This window comes from Pipistrellus hanaki (assembly GCF_964339955.1).
Source record: "Pipistrellus hanaki genome assembly, chromosome: 6".
Taxonomy (NCBI): domain Eukaryota; kingdom Metazoa; phylum Chordata; class Mammalia; order Chiroptera; family Vespertilionidae; genus Pipistrellus; species Pipistrellus hanaki.
The window spans coordinates 75,186,029-75,205,548 of record NC_140508.1 but is presented as its reverse complement, the minus strand read 5'-3'; the positions used below and the strand labels follow the sequence as shown (position 1 = coordinate 75,205,548).

General features: G+C 41.3%; 1 protein-coding gene across 4 annotated transcripts in view; it reads left to right on the top strand.

The window, feature by feature from the left end:
- The window catches only part of SETBP1 (SET binding protein 1), a 321,712-nt gene extending 313,487 nt beyond the window's left edge, over window positions 1-8,225 (top strand). For all 4 annotated transcript variants that reach the window (XM_084887230.1, XM_084887227.1, XM_084887228.1 and 1 more), the window contains one exon: window positions 2,988-8,225. In XM_084887230.1, coding sequence (XP_084743356.1) covers window positions 2,988-3,604 — 617 coding nt within the window. In that variant the 3' untranslated portion in view covers window positions 3,605-8,225. The remainder of the gene's footprint in view (window positions 1-2,987) is intronic.
- Window positions 8,226-19,520: the final 11,295 nt, after the last annotated feature.

The window sequence follows — 19,520 nt, the reverse complement described above, 5'->3', positions numbered from 1 at the left end:
GACAAAGAACAGGCAAGATATAGGGCAATTAGAAGATGGAGGGCAAATATGGAATCAATCTCGCTGCAAAAGCCCAGAAATTACTGTCTAATAATGAAACAATTTGAAGAGAGAAAAATCTGAAAACATTTAGAGAGACAGTGCAATAATAAGCAATAAGGAGAAAGATTTGTGAATATCAAACCATGCCAAGTCCAAAGTCCTTCCCCCAACTAGGATTTCAAAGTTATTAGGTGAAATAAATGTTATAAAAAGCCACCTCACATTTCTCAAGGCATTAATAATGAATATAGGAAAGAATTATAGCAGTCTTTACATCTAGAGGAGAACCTTGAGAGTATGTAGTCTAACGATCCAATGTAGTAGATAAAGAAAAAGAAATTCAGAGAGGCTAAGAGGCCTGTTCTAGTCCAGCTTGCTGAAGTCCTTCTTGGTACACTGAACTCTGTTTCTGGTCACACACAGGGACAGTGGTTAATCTTGTTTCATCAATACTTCTACTTACCTTCTCCCTTCCCCATTATTTTGAAGGCAATCCAGATTATATCATATGATTTCCTCTATAAATATTTTAGTAATTTCTTAAAGATATGCACTTTAAAAGAGGATGATCCCAATGCAATTATGACACCTAAGAAAATTAACACTCTGTAATAATAAAAATATAATATGCTAAGTAGACCTGACATTCTTCTGGACGAAGCCAGGGCTGTGAGAGAAGCTCCCTCCCAGGTGCCTGCTGGCAGCTGGAGGGAAGCCGGTACAAGAAGGCAAGGGAAGAAAGGCCTACTATTGCACGAATTTCATGCATCGGGCCTCTAGTAAGTCTATAATACCATACAATGTCCATATAGTATTCAAATCTCCACAAATGCATGCAATGTGATCTCTTTTGACAGTTTGTTTAAATTGGCATCAAAATATGATCATTTTACCTCTTATGTCTCTTAATTTACACCTTCACCCTCTTCCCTACCTGTGTCTCCTTGCATCTTATTTATTGAAGGCACCAAGTTGTTGGGCTGGAGATTCCCACCATCTGTGTTTTACTAAATGAATTCCATTGTGTGCTCTGGGATTCACAGTGCTTAGGTCTAGATCTGAGCTGCCCAACATGGTCGTTACTGGCCACAGGTAGCTATTTAAATTAAATGAAAAATTATGTTTCTCTGTCACACTGACCACATTTCCGGTGTTTAGTAGCCACATGTGACTAGTGGCTACCTTATGGGACAACACAAATATGGAACATTTCCACCATGTAGAAGATTCTATTGGATGACACTACTGTAGAGGCTTAATAAAGTCCCATGAGGTAGCTTTGGAGGGAAAAGACACTGAAATCTCATCCACCCGGTGTTTGGCCCATTAAAAAAAAAAAAAAAAAAAAAAAAAAAAAGCTATTTTTGTAGTCAGAAGCTCACTATGGCTTTTATTTTGATCTTTATAACTTACTTTATTTAAGATTGTTCAGTCGTTAGTCATTGCTCAATAAGTCTTGCAATGACCTTTATCCTAAAGCAGTACCATTTTGACCTATCCTGTGGAACTCAGAGCTTCCCACTCCACAAAGCCAGTGTTGTAAAAACTTCAAATAAAACCCCTCCTGGAAACCTGTGTTGGGCACAGCATGAGAGGGGAATGGGGTATAGCAGGGGAAAGTACAAAGTGGGAGTGCCCAGGAATAACTAAGATTGGTATCCATTTTTTAAGCATTTTTCCCCTCATTTTCCTTAAGATATTTATTCTAACACAACAAACCGCGATGCTAAAATGCAACATTTTCTTTTAGGCCTGCCACATTTAGTAGGGTCAACATCTTCTACTCTACATCTGGGCTTCTTTGGGGTTGAGCATGTAGGGTAAATAATAGAGATAAGGAACTAATTGAAGACACATTTCATAAATTTGTAAGTGGCCAGAGAGAGTGGCCAGTGTGGAGATGGGCAGCAGAGTATGTGTGAGTACCTGTGTGTGTGTGTATATGAATGTGCACATGTGTTTCATGAACAACACAAGAGAAAGAACAACCTAAAGGAGGAAAGATCTGCTACGTCTTGAAGCTATTCACACTTTATTGTGTCTGAACTTCAAAATGAAGCAGTTCTGAAGGCTATTTAGTGGCAGCAGTACAGGACTTCCTGAGACCAGAAGTTTGGCTCATAAACTAAAGAAGCATCTGGCCAACAGGACGTGAAAATAGCTCTTTGCAGACAATAGCCTAGTAGTAGGAGTGTAAAGGATTCAGAAACACCTGGCTGATATTTCCCTTCACGTTCCCAGAGGATGAACTAGTCAAGTGGACATCATCAGGCTACTTAACAAGTCCAGAAATTTGGGGCAGGGGCTAGGGGAAGAGAATTAGAGAGATGATGTTATTCTAAATAGAGTGTCCCAGAAAGTAACCCTCCCTTCTGACAGTGGAGGAAGGTTAGGAGTAAAATATTCCAGTTCAGGTCAAGACATCTCTTTTTGGAGGTTGACAGTACATGTGAATCATCCCTGCATTCCAATACCTATCAAGATGGCTTGATAGGGAAGGCTGATTGTCATTCTATTCATTCAACATTTTCTACAAAAAAAGAAAGCACAACCTAATGCTAAACTGAATCAGATCAAATGTCAAAGGGTCATAAATAATAAAAGCCGTGATAGGAGAATTCATATTGTGACTCCACCATTAGACTTCTGAGTGGATCTCCCTGGTGGCATGAGCCTAAGTTTCCAAATCTTAAAAATGGGAACAGGACTACTTCATGGATTGTTGTGAAGATTGAAATCATAGAAATAGAAATGCTTTGTAGACATAAGATATTTAATCAATGTTTATTTTTATTGTCTTTCATTTTAATAAGGAAAGGGGGAGAATAAATATTGGGTACTAAGTCATGTCCATGGCATTAACGGACCCATATCTCCACAGGCAAATATGACGCGTAGGGCAGCTGGCATCCCGTGCTCAATCTCTTCTCTCTCCCTTCCTGCAGCCAGCTCCTCCCTGAAGAAACGATTCAAGAGGCGGGAGATCGAGGCCATCCAGTGCGAGGTGCGGAAGATGTGCAGCTACACCAAGATCCTGTCCACCAAGAAGAACCTGGACCACGTGAACAAGATCCTGAAGGCCAAGCGGCTGCAGAGACAATCAAAGACGGGCAACAACTTCGTCAAGAAGAGGAGGGGGCGTCCTCGAAAGCAGCCCACCCAGTTCGATGAGGACTCCAGAGACCAGATGCCGGTGCTGGAAAAATGCATCGACCTGCCCAGCAAAAGGGGCCAGAAGCCCAGCCTGAGCCCGCTGGTGCTGGAGCCTGCCGCCAGCCAAGACACCATCATGGCCACCATCGAAGCGGTCATCCACATGGCCCGGGAGGCGCCGCCCTTGCCCCCGCCGCCTCCACCTCCCCTCCCTCCACCGCCCCCACCCCCACCGCCGCCCCCACCCCTGCCCAAGACCCCCAGAGGAGGCGGGAAGAGGAAACACAAACCGCAGCCTCCAGCTCAGCCCCCGCAGCCGCCCCCGCAGCAGCCCCTTCCCCAGGAAGAGGAGGTCAAGGCCAAAAGGCAGAGGAAGTCCCGAGGGAGTGAGAGTGATGCCCTTCCCTAGGGCGGGGCCGAGCATCTGAACCTGGGGCTGGGGGAAAGGACGCCTTGGAAGGCCCGGGCTGCAAGGACACCCTTGCTCTTCTCTCCAGAAGCTGGGCGGGCAGAATCGGGCCAGATGACGGGGTTGAGCCATCAGGAGCTCTTGGGAAAGCAAAGCAGGGGGGACGCCTTCAAAAGAAGCTAGTCTGTGCTTTACAGCAGTCCCCACCCCAGCGGCACTTGGCTGTGGCTAGATCCTGGACAGGCCAGCGAGCAGAAGACCCACCAAGGAGGAGGAGAGAGCTGGTGGTGCCCGTGGCCACCCGACCTCCCATGTCCAAGGTGTGCCCTTGATGCCACTGCATATGCTAACCAGGAAAATGGAAAGGGAAACACCCTCGATTAGGGAACATTCCAAGGGCAGAAAAGCTGCAGATGTCTCAACTGGCTTTGTTGTAACCCACTTCCATTTAATTGGTTTTTTAAATTTCTTTGGGTTTTTCAAGCTGGGCTAGGCTTTGGGCGCCAACATGGTCTTCAGGTGACCTGAATCTTTCCGTTAATGATACAGTTTCTCAGATGGACTCATGTCATCAGAAGGTGGGATTCTTAGACTTGCATTCGCATTCTTCTGTGAGCCTCTCTATCACACATACGCTGATATTTAGCATCATCTGTTCCTCCTTTCCCTTTGCCCGTTAGGTACTTCCATATGCCTTTTCATTAACTTACTGCTGCCTTCTTTTCTTTGGTACACACCTGAATAATGTAAACCTTCGCTGTATTGTATGTTCACCTTGGCATGCTGTCCCAGGGAACTCGGCTTTGAATCTCAATCCTTATTGCTAGAGCCTTTTTAATAAGTGATTTAGAGCACCTGAGGATCTGTTGACCCAGGCATCCGCCAGGTTATTTTTATACTTAAAACATATCATCAGAGAATAGGCAGAATAAGATGGTTTTAAAAACCCCACAGCAAATGGAATAACTGACAAATCACCAAAAACTGAAACCCCAGGCACCAGAAAGACAAGTATTTAACAATGCCTTGGTATGTGATTTTTTTTTTTTTTCCATACAAATAACTATCATGGGGAAAAGGTCATGGGAAAATGGAAACAAAAAGACAATAGGAGAAGTCCATTATCTCTTAATTATTTCTTAAAAGCAAATGGGAGTAAAGTGTTCTTATCTAAAAATAGGAAAAGCTCCAAGGGTATCACCACTCCAATTGTATTGAGCCACCTTGGACAAAATATCCAAATTGTGGTTGCCTTAATAAACTAAAACATTTTTGTACATAATGTAATTATAAATCTATCAGTCTGCATGGATGCAAACTGTGTGTGACAAATCGTCTTTTAAATGGTCAATTTCAATTGTACATTTCTCATCCAAGTTGTACTCTAGTCATTGGTTTAGCGTGGACAGACATTTCATCTCTTATTACCCATTTCCACAGCCCAAGTAAAACATGTTAAGAAGACTCAGAATGAGTATGAAGTCATCCCATTGCCATAGATGTTTTCTAAAAGTCGGATGTGGAAATTTCAAATGAGTATTTTCAATTTCCTCCTCCCTCCTCCCTTTCCCAAGACATTGAACACCTGGCATGGTAGAGTATAAAAAGAGAGACAGAATTAAGTTTTCTAATGGGAATTAGAATATCTCATTTGCCTCTACGTTCAGCTTCTTTACAGGAAGTAGGACTGGCTGGAAATTGTATTATTATTGCAGAACACAACATTATTTCCTTAGAGAGAGATAGATTTTTGTTGGAAACATAGAGAATAAAAGAGAGGGTATCTGTGGGAGTGAATTTTAAAATTCCAAGTTAATATGCTGACAAGCATCAGTGCTCTGTCATGGTACCAACAGTTGGTTGAAATTACCCAGGGAGCCATCTGTTCTGCACTGTTGCCATGGGCTTCCCATCATTTGCTGCCCAGTAGGTCAGTCGCATTTAATCCCAGCAATATGTAAGTTTAAAGGAATGCATTCTCCCGGACTTTAAAGCTTGTATCATAGAGACTCAGTTTGTGACCCTGCTTGACCTTTGGCATTTCACACAAGTTGAACAGCAAAATCAAACCAGCCACTTTCAATTTGTCACTCCCAAGCCATGTCTGAGTGGTTCCAAAGTCACCAGAGAGGAAGTTTTAAATTAGCCCCACTCACCCCACCATTGCCAGGAAAGAGCAACCATTTTCATTCCAATTAAGCCACAAAGAGGGTTCTCTCCTGTTGGACTTTGAAAACCATTCCCTTTCTTTTGCCCTTCTTCTTCAGGTGTTGCACTGTTTCCCCCAAGTGTAGAAGCAGATTAAACCTTCCTGCAGAAGAGAATGAGCTCACACACTAAGCTGCTTAAAGAAGGACCCAAAGCTTAATTGGCATTAACCTCTAGTCTTTGAGAAATTTTACAAGCCAATGAAAAGTACTCCAGGAGAAATACAGCAGAGTTGCAATGTAAACATAAATTCAATTCTTCAGTTTTCATGTGAGTTAAATGCAAATCCTCTACTTCTATAGCTCTAAGAATAGACTGGGAAACTGCAGAGGACCCAAACTAAGACCTACTTGAGGTCCAGTCAATAGCATAGCTGACCACCACACAAATTTCTCCCTAGGTGTCACACATTACTTTTTTCTTTCTTTTTTTTTTTTTTTTTTTGCTTTCCATTAGCATATCTATATCAACATGTCCTTATGTTCTAACCACCTCCTTTCCCTTTTCCTCCCATTCCTGTCCTGGATCAACACTGGCCCAGCCTGGATTTATTCTCTTGTTGGTTGGTTGGGGAACCAGATCTCCTGACCTGGTTTTAGCCTGTGTCTAGCCAGCCAACACTGCCTTCTGTGGCCACATTTTTATGTAGCAAAGATGTCCTTTGGAATGCCCCAAACTCCCTAAACAGCTCCAAAAAGTATTTTATAATAAATCACTTAGTGTTCTTTCTTTTCTGGAAAACTTGCCTTCAACAATCAGGAAGAGTAAGCCTACTTACAATGTAGGGAGTCTAGTTAGGGGTGAGCAAAGCTCCCCAGAGGTGATTTATGAGCTTTTGATCCACCTTTCTGGGCGACTGGGAGCTACTTGGTTTTCAACCCCTCATCTCAAATGAAAGGAACAAAAATTTAACTTCTTCTAAGGCGTGGCTCTGGCTAAAACCCACAGAAGACAGATCTAAGGAAAGGAGAGGATGTCATGGGCTGGCTTGTGACGTGGCAGGACCTGAACTCAGCAGCCACTAACAGGCCAGAGTAGGTAACTAAAGGCTGACAGAGTGTCCCCATGTTAACTTGGATGCTGTCTGGAATGAGGGGCCATCTTTGATGGCAGATGGCAATCAGATTTGTGTTCTACACATTGCTGGGTCTATAAATGTGATAAGCAAGTGCTGACAATTATAAGATAATACACGTGCTGATCATAAAGGATTTGGTTTTAGGACACTCTTACAAAATTCAGATAAGGAGCTTTTGGAGAATATTTTCCCTTACCATTAGGAAGATTTACCTGGGAACTGTGTAAAGTCTACATATATTTCCAAAGCCTTTAAATGCCAACTGTAGCATGGAGAGAGAGAGGGTGGCAGAAGCCGAAATGCCTCAAAAGCCATTTAAGTGTTACATTGCAGGATTTTCAGTCCTCGTTAAGTAAAAGTAGATAAATATAGACATTACTCTCAACACTACCCCGTAGTATCACCATGGTCCAAATGCCAGAGCTTACAGATAATGTCATCACAGTGCCTAGAAACTCGAACTGTAATATAGCGTAGCATTTTCGTGGTGTTTTTTAAAGTTTCTTTCCACAATGCAAGGCTCCCCCTGCTTCTTGTTTCTTGGAGAGTTCGCCCCACGGATGAGTCTGCCTTCCTTGTTGGGCTCAGTCATGTGGGGAACAGTCTTAGAAGCACATATCAACCAAGGAAGAAACTTCCTGGAAATCTATCGCCCACTTGCCCAGGTATAATAAACACTAAATGGGGGGAGGGAGGGATTGAAAAAAGCTGCCACTGGTCAACACAAAAGGGCAGTTCCAACCTAGGTTGGCATCTTTCTTTTTCTTCCTTTTTAAAAAAAAAAATATCTATTTCTTAAATAATAATAAATGCACATGATGTGTTAAATATGTATATATATATTTCAAAAGAAAAAATGGGGCACAAGATTGTCTTACAAGTCGTGCTGGCTAATTTTTAGTTTGTATTCATAAGTGGTTTTTAAAAGCCTTTTTTAAAGTGTAATTTGCATGTTCTACTTTGATTGTATGTAAACATATTTTAGAACAAAAAAATGTATTTGTATTTTATTGAATATAGAGGCAAGAAAAATTGTACATTGTTTGAAATGTTCTTTTTGTAACAGTTTTTATTCATAAAGCATTTTTGTACATTTAAAATGAACATGGACTTGCTGTTATTTGAGGCGTAGATACATCTGGCATGCTTTACTGTCATGCTCCTCCATGGTCTTAGATGTTGGGTTTTAAACATTTTTTCTAAAAGAAAGCTCAGTCTTTTTTGCTACCAGATCAGGTTAGCACAGTATAGAGCACTTAACTATTAAAAAAAAAAAGTTAATCCTATTCATATGTTATTCATTGTGTGAAATTAAAGACATTCAATTCAGTCTAACATGAGTTGTGAATTCTTTTGTTTTCTTTTCCATATGGTTCACATCACTAAGCAGTTTAAGAGCATTGGAGGGTCTTTGCTCACACCAACTGGATATAGAATCATTGAGAAAAGTCTAAGCCAACTTTTGCCTTTTTGTAGGAATCTGTGAAGTCCATTGTGGGCAAGATTTGAGTCTAATTTGCTGGGTTACTGTTCAGAATCTATCACACCTGGACATAAAGCCAACGCTGATTCAAAGAACCAGCGAGTCTTCTGCTAAAAGCATTAAAAAGAGATTTGTAAGGTGTTGGAGACCCATCCTGTCCTAAACTTTTAGAAGAGCATTGTGGATGAAGATTAAGCTTTTTACTAATATCCCACGATGTCAGATGTCAGATTTCTGAAGGATAGATCTCTGGCTGGACTTCAGATTTGACTGGAGTAAGAGGAAAGGCTATTTAATCAACCACAGGAAGTCCTGAGGCCCCCTCCATAGTGGACCAGTGTGGGCAAGCCCCAAAGGGCAATGCAGTGAATAGGCAGGCACATACAAGACAGGCCTGTGGAAAATAAACCAGCAGTTCTAAGCAGAATGAGGCATGTGGTAAGCATGCTGGGTCTCAGAAGAAGGAAGGCCCAACACCCAGACTGGACTATTCTCTACAGTTCTAGGTTTTAGTGTATATTCATAAGTGGATTTCAAAGGCCTTTTTCAAGTGTCACAGGTTCTACTTTGAGAATATAAATGTAAACATACATTCATTTATGTATTCTTCATTTCCTTTATTGTAACTTCTGTGCCTCTTCCAAAAACCAGCAAGGTAAGTAGGAAATGTTCTGAGCAGCTTCCCATCCCTAACCATCAGTCTGATTCACCATGACATTTATTAGGACTTTGGGTATTTGCAGACCCACAGTGGAATAAGGGAAGCCTGGTGGAAGACATGGAAGTCTTCCCAAGTAGATTATTAGTAAATTATGAGTGCAGCCTCAGGATGATCAGAGCACTGGTGCTGTAGGTTGCCTTCTGAGATTGACTTTAGTCAGCAATCTCTTAGAAAGTAGGATTTTCCTCTCCTCTGCCTACTACATTGCACTGAACCAGGCAAATTTAAAGCATTAGAGCATCTTCTTTCTAACTCGGGTTCATTAGACCAGTGGTATTTCTGAAGTCAGCAATGATTTCAGAGAGCGCCTTTAATCTCTTTCTACCAGCTTCTCACCCAGGGACAAAGCTGTTGCCTTAAAATGGATTGGAGGCTCAACTTTTAGGGTGTTTAAATCGGTCCAGAGAGTCGCAAGGTGCAGATAAAGATACTCAGGAAGGTCTGATGTGCTCGCACATGTGGCTGGCATGAATCAACCTACCAATAAACAGGTGGAAGGAATATTTATTTTGCAATTTCTCTGCAGCCCACTTTTATTCATTTTTAAGACCCTATTTTACCAGCAAGGCAGAATCTTACAGACTGGGAATCTTTTTCTGACCTGGAGGGGAAGAAAGGAGGGATCATTTAGACAGCCTTACTCCAGCTTTCTTCCAAATTGCCTCTCTGTGCCGACGTCCTTTCTATTTCCTTAGTTTCTAGGTTTTTGAAACTGAAAAGCCAGGAAAAAAAAAAATTTTTTTTTTTTCATTTCTCCCCTGTGCTTTGTGCTGTCAGGAACATGCCCTGAGGGGATGAGCACAAACCAGCCTGGCTGCCTACACGGTGGGGAGGAGACTAACAGAAGAGTGGGCAAATCGGAAATCAGTTACCTCTTAAAATTTTTAAGCTGTCACACATGATAGGGAGTGAGGACAATGGGATGTGAAAAGCTAAAGGATGAGCCCAGGGTCCTGAAGCCTCTTTATAGGTCAAGTGAGATAATGAGTGGGTGTGGAAGGTTTTGGGAAGGAGCCGAACAGTGTGCACTTCCGTCATTTGTGATTAAGTAGTGCTTTTCACTCTTGTGGGATATGCCAATACCCGCGTTTTTAATTGTTCTAAGGCTTTGGCAAGAAACTTCCCTGAAGTGTCACTCGGGCCTTTGTTTCCAGGAAAAATTAAAGGAAAACTTCGTTCCAAAGTGCTATTGGTATTCACATATGCTACACTTGGGAGGTAACAAATGAAATGTTAAAAACAAATGAGAAGAGTTAAAACCATGCTCCTGGTTAAGCTTGATATTTTAAAACCTAATTATCCTCTGTTTAGTGGGCAGAGTACATTTAGTCAGCATGTCTCCTCAAGCTCCTCTCGGTGGGACGGTTTCTCAGACTTTCCTTGTTTGTGATAACCTATGGTTTTGAGGAGGACTGGCCAGATATTCTGTAGAATGTCCCTCAACTAGATTGGATCTTTTCTTCACAAGTTCTTAAGAAGATGATCACAGAAGTAAAGTATACACACTATCAACATTGCTTTCGGCTGTTATTAGCCTTGACCTCCTGGCTGAAGAAACTTTGGTACAGTTTCTCCACTAGGTGTGTTCATTGCTATTAGGGCATCATTACTTCTTGGCCCTATCAGCTGCCCGGACAAGGAAATGTATGAGTGTATCACAATCTCTATTTGTACACTATATATACATATTGTGATATGTTACCATCTGAATCTTTATTAAGCTAAACATGCATCTGATATCTTGATAAATCTAACTCTAATACATCACCACATGAGTCATTCTAGTGTATTTTATTTTTTTCAAAATAAATAATCTTTTAATGCATTTTAAGAGGATAAAATAACCAAACTCAATTATACACGTACATACAGGAGTTCGATAAGAATATGGGACCCTAGGACAAATTAGACAGTTGAGGTTTATATGCAACCTTGAGTTAAGGAGCAAGGTGGGTGGGGAGATAATGATTTGGGAATTCACAGGGAGATGGAGAAGCAAGTGTTTGGTAAACAAACGTTTGCTGGGCCATCTTTAACAAAGGGCACAGAGAGGACTTACCTTTCTTCTGAACAGTAACCTTCCACTCCAACAGTGAGAAAAGTGGTTCTCACCTTCTGTCATTCATTTTCTCAGTTGCTTAATTTTGGTATACTGGCATCATAGTTGACTTATACGGATCCTTTTCAAATTGGCTTTTTTTTTTTTCACTTAGCATAATTTCTTTTAAGTTCATCCGACAGTTTGTGTATCAGTGGTAGGTTTTATTTTATTGCTGAGTAGTATTCCATATTTACTATAAATAACCATTAGGTTCCAGAAAAACTCTCTAAACTCTCTGGGTGTCTGGGGACATTTCACTTTATTTTTAAAACCTTATATTATAAAATAAAAATCAATATAGAAAACAAGCAAAGTATGGCTTTATTCATTGTTATAAGGTAAATCATCTATAAGCACCAGCCAGGTCAAAAAATAGAACCTATCTACCTACCCTAGTCTTGCCTCCATGTTCTTCATCCCAACCCAGCCCAACTTTCCTCCAAAAGTCTCCTGACTTTTATAGTGATCACATCAGAGAACTTCTTCATGGTTTTATCAGTCAAGTATCCTTTCCTAGATATAAACAATGTCTTATCCACGTTTTAAAGCAATTAGTATAGACTTATAGGTCTCTTTGAATCTACTTGTCTCCCCTCCTTCCCTTACTTTCCTGTACATGGACCTGGTGGAGAACCTTGACTGTTTGACCTGCAAAGTTGCCCACTATGTGAATGCTGCTGAAGACTCATTCCTGGTATAGTTCAGTGTGTTCCTCTGTCCTTGGAATTCCCTGCACATTGGCAGCTAGAGTCAGAGCTGGAGCCTGAGGTAGCTGGATTCAGCTTTGATCCCTTTGGAAAGTTTGGGGGTGGAATTGTATTCATTCATCAAAGAGGTACATAATGCCTGGTTGTTTCTCTGTAATGTTAATAGCTCTTGATGCTTAATGCCTATTAGATCTACTCACTTAGTAGGATTGAAAAGTGGTTGATGTTTTAATACTAGCATTACTTTTTACTGATTAGTTGGCATGCTTTTATATGGAGATGCTTTTCCTTATTCCTTCTTTGGTTATCTCTCATGGAACAATTTATATAAGAAAAGCAACACAAAATTGTGGTTCTTTATTTTATGCTAAGAATAATGAATTAGTTCCCTACCACCCTACAAAAGTGACTGGTTTGTCATTTATTTTAAATATATATATTATTCTGAACTCATGAACTTAAACATATTTGAAGGGTTTCACTCCATTGCAATTAGTATCATTACTGAAGTTCAAATGGGCCCATTTGTGGCCAGTTGGAAGCTCTTCCAGTTGGCTCCTGAATTCCTTTTATATAACCTCAGCAGTTTTACATAACCTAGTAGACTTTGATAGCTTCTTGGCTATCTGGTGTGACAAGTTGTTCTAAGCTCATATTGCAATTATTCTGTTCAGGTCTTAAATGAGCCATTTTTCTAAGAACTCTAGTTTTATTTTTAAGTAGAAAACTATTTCAAGAGCACAATCTTGGCACAAGGAATAGTCAGATGATTGATAGATGGATGGATAGATTGATAGAAATAGATAATCTCAAATAAATTTGAATTGAAAATATCAATATGAATTTATTTTAGGTATGTGGGTTCCTATTGATACTTTTAATTCAAATGTATTTCAAATTCCTGGATTTAAATTGAAAGAATATTTATTAAAACATGCATTTGTACATTCTTTCTCTCAGATCAAGAATCTTAAGACCATAAAAGCAAAAGAAATAGGAATCCATAATTATTCATTTTTTTACTCCAAATAATATATACAAGTCTCAGTGAAACAACTTTAATACTATCATCATGATGATTTCTGTAAAGATGGGGAAAACAGTATGTCTTTTCCTGCTCCCATAGTGGATCTATGTCTACATAATCAGAACAAACAGAGCGTATGTGCTTACTTCCTTTTCACACACAGAGTTTTAAAAAATTTAGTTTTAAAAATAACTGACTATTGAATGCTTGCCTCAGTCATTTTGGTGTCAGAAGCTCACTAACAAGTAAATTCTTACACAAAGGCTCATGGGAATACAACATCCCAAGTTCTCACAGGTAACTAGGAATCTTAAACTTGAAAGTCTGCTGGATTTAAAACACAGCTTCAACTAGGATTTGAGGAGAGAAAGAATGTGTCTAATCAGCTATTTTCACTGGTATACACAAGAATTTTTAAAATATGTAAAACCTGACTACTTAGTCAGGGGCACTGACCTCCTTCCCCTTAGTTTGTCAAGTAAAAAAAAAAAAAAAGACAATAGCCAACACACATTAGTTATCTGGTATCGATGGCTTGAAATTATCCCTATTTATTTTGTCAGATCAGCAAAAAATAGAATATATTTTTTGGTGTGCTACAGGATTTTAGTAATTAGTTTATCTGTGCTCTGAGATGAAAAAGGTTGAAAATCACTGATCTCAGCCGAAACTGGTTTGGTTCAGTGGATAGACCATCAGCCTGGGGACTGAAAAGTCCCGGGTTTGATTCAGGTTAGGGGCATGTACCTTGATTATGGCCACATCCCTCGTGGGAGGTGTGCAGGAGGCAGCTGAAAGATGTTTCTCTCTCATCGATGTTTCTAACTCTCTATCCTTCTTCCTTCCTCTCTGTTAAAAAAATAAATAAAATATATTTTTAAAAATCACTGATCTCAGTGTAGATAGGACCTGAGCCTGACCCGAAAGGATGGATGGAGACTGCCTGAGAAGGCAAAGAATAAGCCTCCTTTGGCGTGGGTCACAAATGAAGGGAAGAAAATATAAGCAGACCTTCTGTAGGAGTTATGCACATGGTGCGATTGTGGAACAGAGAGGAGGTCAACCTGGAAGGTGGGGTGACATATCACAGAAAAGAAAAAAAAAAAAAAAATATATATATATATATATATATATATATATATATATATATATATATATATATATAATCAGTGGGGAAGAGAAGTAAATAAATAGGACAGGATCATAATATAAAAAAGACAGAAAATCAAGACTGGAATTGCTGAGCATTTATGATACATTTTAAAAACAATAAACCGGGATTTAAAATTCCTGAGAGATTGGTTTATGGTTTGTGGGCCAAGTCATGTATTTTGATTATGTGGTTCCCTTTAATACTTAGTACCAGTCACATAGAACCCTCTCAAATTTGCTGATTCAACACAATAATAAATTACAGTAAACCTACTCCAAAAAAAAGCCTGTGTGAGCCAATATAAATACAGTGGCTAGAAAACAGGTGCTGGCACTCCAGGAAAGCATACCCAAGATGGCTAACACAGTTGATATAAAAAAAATCCACAAACCAGGGTGGCTATGAGTGACCATCAGTGTGGCTCAAAAAAACAAAAAAAGCACACCACTTTCTAATATGTTTAAGAGATGTTATTTCCAAAAACCACTTACTGAGTTTAAGCGCAGAGGGAGATGTCAGTACTTCATAAATGCTCTTTTCTCTGCCTTTCTCTCCTTCTCCCCTTTCCCACCAGAAGTGGGATACGTTTCTACTAGACCAGGAGTTGGCAAGCAAAGGCCACAAAACAAGTTATACTGCCTCTATTCGTATGGCCCATGAGCTAAGAATAGTTTAATATTTTCACATGTAAAAAGAAAAGAAGAAAGTAAAAGAATTAATGTTCCACATCCCGTGAAAGTTACATGAAATGCAAACATCAATGTCCATCTATTTGGTTTTATTTGAACTCAGCCCACTCCTTCATTCGAATGCTGTCTGTGGCTGCGGTCCCACCACCACAGAGTTGAGTGGTGACAGCAGAGGACATGTGGCCCACACAGCCTGCAATGTTGGCTCTCCGGCCCTCCAAGAAGCCTGTTGGCCCCCGAAATAGACCGACTCAACTGTTTCTCGTCAGGAAGTTAACACACAGATCATTTGCACATGATTCAGTTCATCAGGATATTTGTCTTTAGCATTTAATCAGCTCCTGCACCTCGTTTTTCTAACTTCTCACCTCAGTCACTTTCAGCCCATGCTATGTCCCTCAGTCACTGGGCCTTCAAGCTCCTAGCTTAAGCTGTATTTATTTAGACTCTTCTTACTAACCCCTCAGTGTTTCTATTGTGTTCAGGTTTCTGGTCCAGCTAAACCATCCTGGCCTCCAGAATGCCATCCTGAGCTCTACCAGATGAAAGCACTTGCCCCTCTGCGTTTTGGCTCTGAAGCCAGATAATCTAGTTCCAATTCCTAATGAACCATCTCCCACTGTTATCAGGTGGCTGAGTGTCTGCTCCAGTCTAAGGTGAGCACCTTAGTGGCAGAGCCTGTTGAGCATTTTGTTCTGTGCCTCCTACCCAAGGCCAGTCCAGCCCCTACATAGGTAGCTGTTTGTTGATTGGCTCATTGACTGTTTGAGCAGCTGAGCCAATGAGATAGAAGCTTGGGGCAGCTCAGAAAGGCCTTCTTATGAGGGCAGTGCCTCAGGCAGAGTTTGTTTTCTTTGTACATTTTCTCTTGTGGGTTCACTGGTTTTGAAGAGCATGTGAAGAGAAAAGACGGCACAAGTGAACCAAGACAATTAATTCATCTTCATCTGCCTTCAATTCTCAAATGGAAAACATTTCCAGGCCTGCGCCTGAGAACCCGACCTGGTCACAGAACGTCCTGTCTTCCTCTTGTTCCACGAGCAGCGCCGAGTTGCTGCAGGCTCATAAATCCTGAGGGCCTGTCCAGCCATGACGGCCGCCCTTCCAGGAAATGGACGGATGCTTTGAAACCCCCATCAAAAGAGAACATTGTGTTTCTGCACATCCAGCCCCGCTGTGGCCTGCTCTCTCCAGGTGCAGGTAGGCTGGGCCCCCAGATAGTCAGACGTGCTTTCTGCTTCCTAAGCTCCCGCCTTTCGGAAATGTGCAGGAAAACACAATTGCCTGACACTGATCTGTGACATGCTTGAGGGAGCGGAGGTATTGTTATGCATTTATTAAATTAAATTTTCCGGGATGTGACCCAGAAAAGTGTTCCCCAGGGGCTAATACACAGTGATGGTTGTAGAGGGGAAGCAAGGCAAACCAGTGCCCAGAGAGCAGTCCGTAGCTGGCCACAGCCAAACATCTCCCTTCTGTGGGAGATCTCCCCTACCTGCCAAGGGGAAGAAAGTCAGGTGTTCAGCCTGGAGGTGGAGGGAGAAGGGAGAGAAGTGAAAAATCATCCAGGTTTGTGTGCATGTAAACCATGGCTTACCCAGTAGTCCTTGACACAGCCCCTTTCTCCCACTTCCAGGCAGCTCTGTCTTGGTGCTGCCTTCTAATCTGCTTCTGTTCCCATCAAGACTTGTGTGTAGTGTTTCTGGCCACATCTGGAGTACCGAGTGTTTGGCAGCACATTAAAAAAGACATGTAGCAGAACGAGGATGGCGTACTGGCTGGAAGGCAGAGCGCTGAATGTGAGAACTTGGGCAGGCAATACCTTCACTTCCCTGTTCTGTAAAATGAGAGACTGTGATATCTACCTGCCAGGGTTGCAGTGAGAATGACATGAGACAGTGGCTGTGAAAGCACTTTATTAACCGCTGTATGAGTGGAAAACATTATTAGTATGCCTGCCAATACTATGTGAACTGCTACTGTTACACTTACTACTATGACAACCATAGGGCCTGCTAATACTACCATTCATATCAATCAAAGGGCTAGATGACCAGGTAAAAAATCTGGAAACCACATTAGATCTGAGAGGGAAGATTAAATAAACCAGCTGGAGTCAGCTCAGCAGAAATCTCAGTGGGAAAATCATTGTCTTCAAGGATCTGAAAGTTTGCCATGTGGAAAAAGGAGGTAGGCTTGTTCTGAGTCCCAATACAAGGCGAAGTATTTTATTACAGGACAAGAACATGCTCCTAATATAATCATCAAACAATGCAAAGTGTCATCTTGGAACACAGTCAAGACATTGTTGGTAGAAATGTTGACCTGGAGAGAGTTGAGCATTTATGCACCCATCATGCTTCATGCCTCGGGGTCTATTGCTGGCCCACGAATGCCAGGCTATGCTTTAGGTACAGGGACTACCACAGCGAACCAGACCAACGTCTGCTCTCCTGGACCTTACATTAGGTTATAGCACTGTGGGGAGGTTGGATGATGTCTTGATAGCCTTTTCCTGTTGCTTCTCTCATTCTGAATCTTATCTTTCACAGATAAGCAATTAGGTGGGGAGAAGGGGATGATTAGCCTGTTTCTGCCCTGCCTGTGGAATCTCCCTCCAGCCTGGCAGGAATGGACCTGGCAGTAGAGTCATCGAAAGAGCCTCCAATTCCTTGGGAATCCCTTCCCATAAGTGAGTGACTTTCCTTGGCTGAGAGTGGCCTGCCCTCCCTTAGAGAGTTTCAGGCAGTGGCTGTCCTGGCAGCTGGAGGGGATGGCAGGAGGAAAAAGTAAGTGAGAGGGAGGCAAGGAGTAGAAATGCTTTAATATTAGAGAAAAGAAAGACTCAGGAAGCAGTAAGACCTGGATTCAGTCTTGTTCTGCCATTTCCTAGTGGTGCTACCTTGGAAAGGCCTTTCCCATTCTCTCGCAGAATCACAGATTCCTCTTCTGTAATTAGGTATCACAGATTACCTCATACTCTTGCAGTAAAAATGAAATGAGATAATTTTTTAAAATAATTCTTAATAATACTAACTAAGACGTACTTAGTAGTCCATAAATGTTAGCTATTTTATCATTACTATAATGCAAAATTGCCTAGTTTATATTTTTGTTCAGGGTTGTGTTTGAGCAAAATTTACAAAGTAAATTCATTCCCCATTGAACGAATGGGGGAACCGAAGATCATCCTGAACTGAACAGTCAATGCAAAAATGTGCATGTGAGGCAAGATTGATGAAGAAGTACATATGCCACTGAGATGTATGCCTTAATTTATACAACGTGGCAAATGTCCATAATATCTACCCCTTCATCTGTCCTCCCTTTCTGCCTCCCTCCCATCTTCCTTTTACTTTCTTTGTGTTTTCTTCCTTTAGGTTAGGACTAGAAGAAGCCAGAGGGCTGCTCAGCTGAGGAGAGAAGCAAAGGTTTAGCATATATGGATCATTTCTTCAAGTGCATGGAGCTCAGTTCTGGAATGAAATTCTGAGTCGTAAGGGCCATGGGTGGGTGGGATGGGTTTTGAATATCCAGGGGATATGGAGTTTGCTATTTTATGAAAGAATTAAATTAATAATAATTGAGGGAAGCAGTTGGGTCAAAATAAATTTATTTGCTAAGCAATTTTAAAACCATAAAATGCTTAAAATGCAAACCACAATATACGAAAACAACCTCAAAGGTTAATGAAAACCTGCAACAACAGACAAAGAAAATGAAGAATTGCAGCAGAGTCTTCCTTCCAAATCTATTGAGCAGTCATACCAGCATTTTTCAGATGGGGAACACTACCCAGCTCCATCTATTCTGCCTCAGAACTGCTGAAATAGGACAAGATGTTAAACTATAATACCTCAGTGGCTTCTTCACTACACCACTAACAACAGTTCCCCACAGGACAGCTGGTTGTGCAGCTATGCCTGTAGGTGTCTGAGGGATATTTGTTTAACACATTAGAGTCCCTGGGTCTAGCCAGTTAAAAATGCCAGGCATTTGCTGAGAGCCAGGAAGAATAGGAAGGAGTAGAGAAACTGTGCGGTAGATTTAAGGTATGGCCAAAATTACTGATCTAGGGAAGGTATCTAGACAAAGTCAGAACTAAGAGGAGTAACAGTAAAAATTTACAAGTAGTGACAAGGAGATTTAAGTATCAAACTGGATTGAGTTCTTGGTTACGAGAAGGTTGTTCCATGTTGTAGAGAGCACAAGTTCAAGATTCCAGAATCCGGAAATGTGCTTAAGTCTGAAGACCAAAAGGACATTCAGCGTGAGAATGGAGCAGAAAGAGGTGGACACGAGCCAGTGAATGTGGAGGACTGAGTTGTCTTTCCATTGTTAGGTTTCCTACATCATAGGCCCCACTCCTGCCGGGACATGTTCTTAAAACATTGCCATGTCCCCCGTATTAGAATCTGGCAATGAGAGCTTGTGACTTCCTGAACTGTGGCTTCCTGCCAGTGTCTTTTCAATGCCCTTTGAGAAGCCACTGAGCTGCATATATTACTGGAAATTTTCTCAGCAACTGAGAAAAGAATTCATTCCCATGACACAAAATAGGGCATGGGCAGGAAAGAGAACCCCCTGGACAGTTGTCAGGAGACCTGGGTCAAGGCCTAACTTCATAGCCAATCTATGTGTGGCCTTGGCCAAACCACCTAGGCTCTTGATCTTTTAGTTTACTTACCAAGAGGCTGGGGATAAAGGGTCTTAGAACTGGCTCCAGGGTTATTGTGGATCCCAAATGAG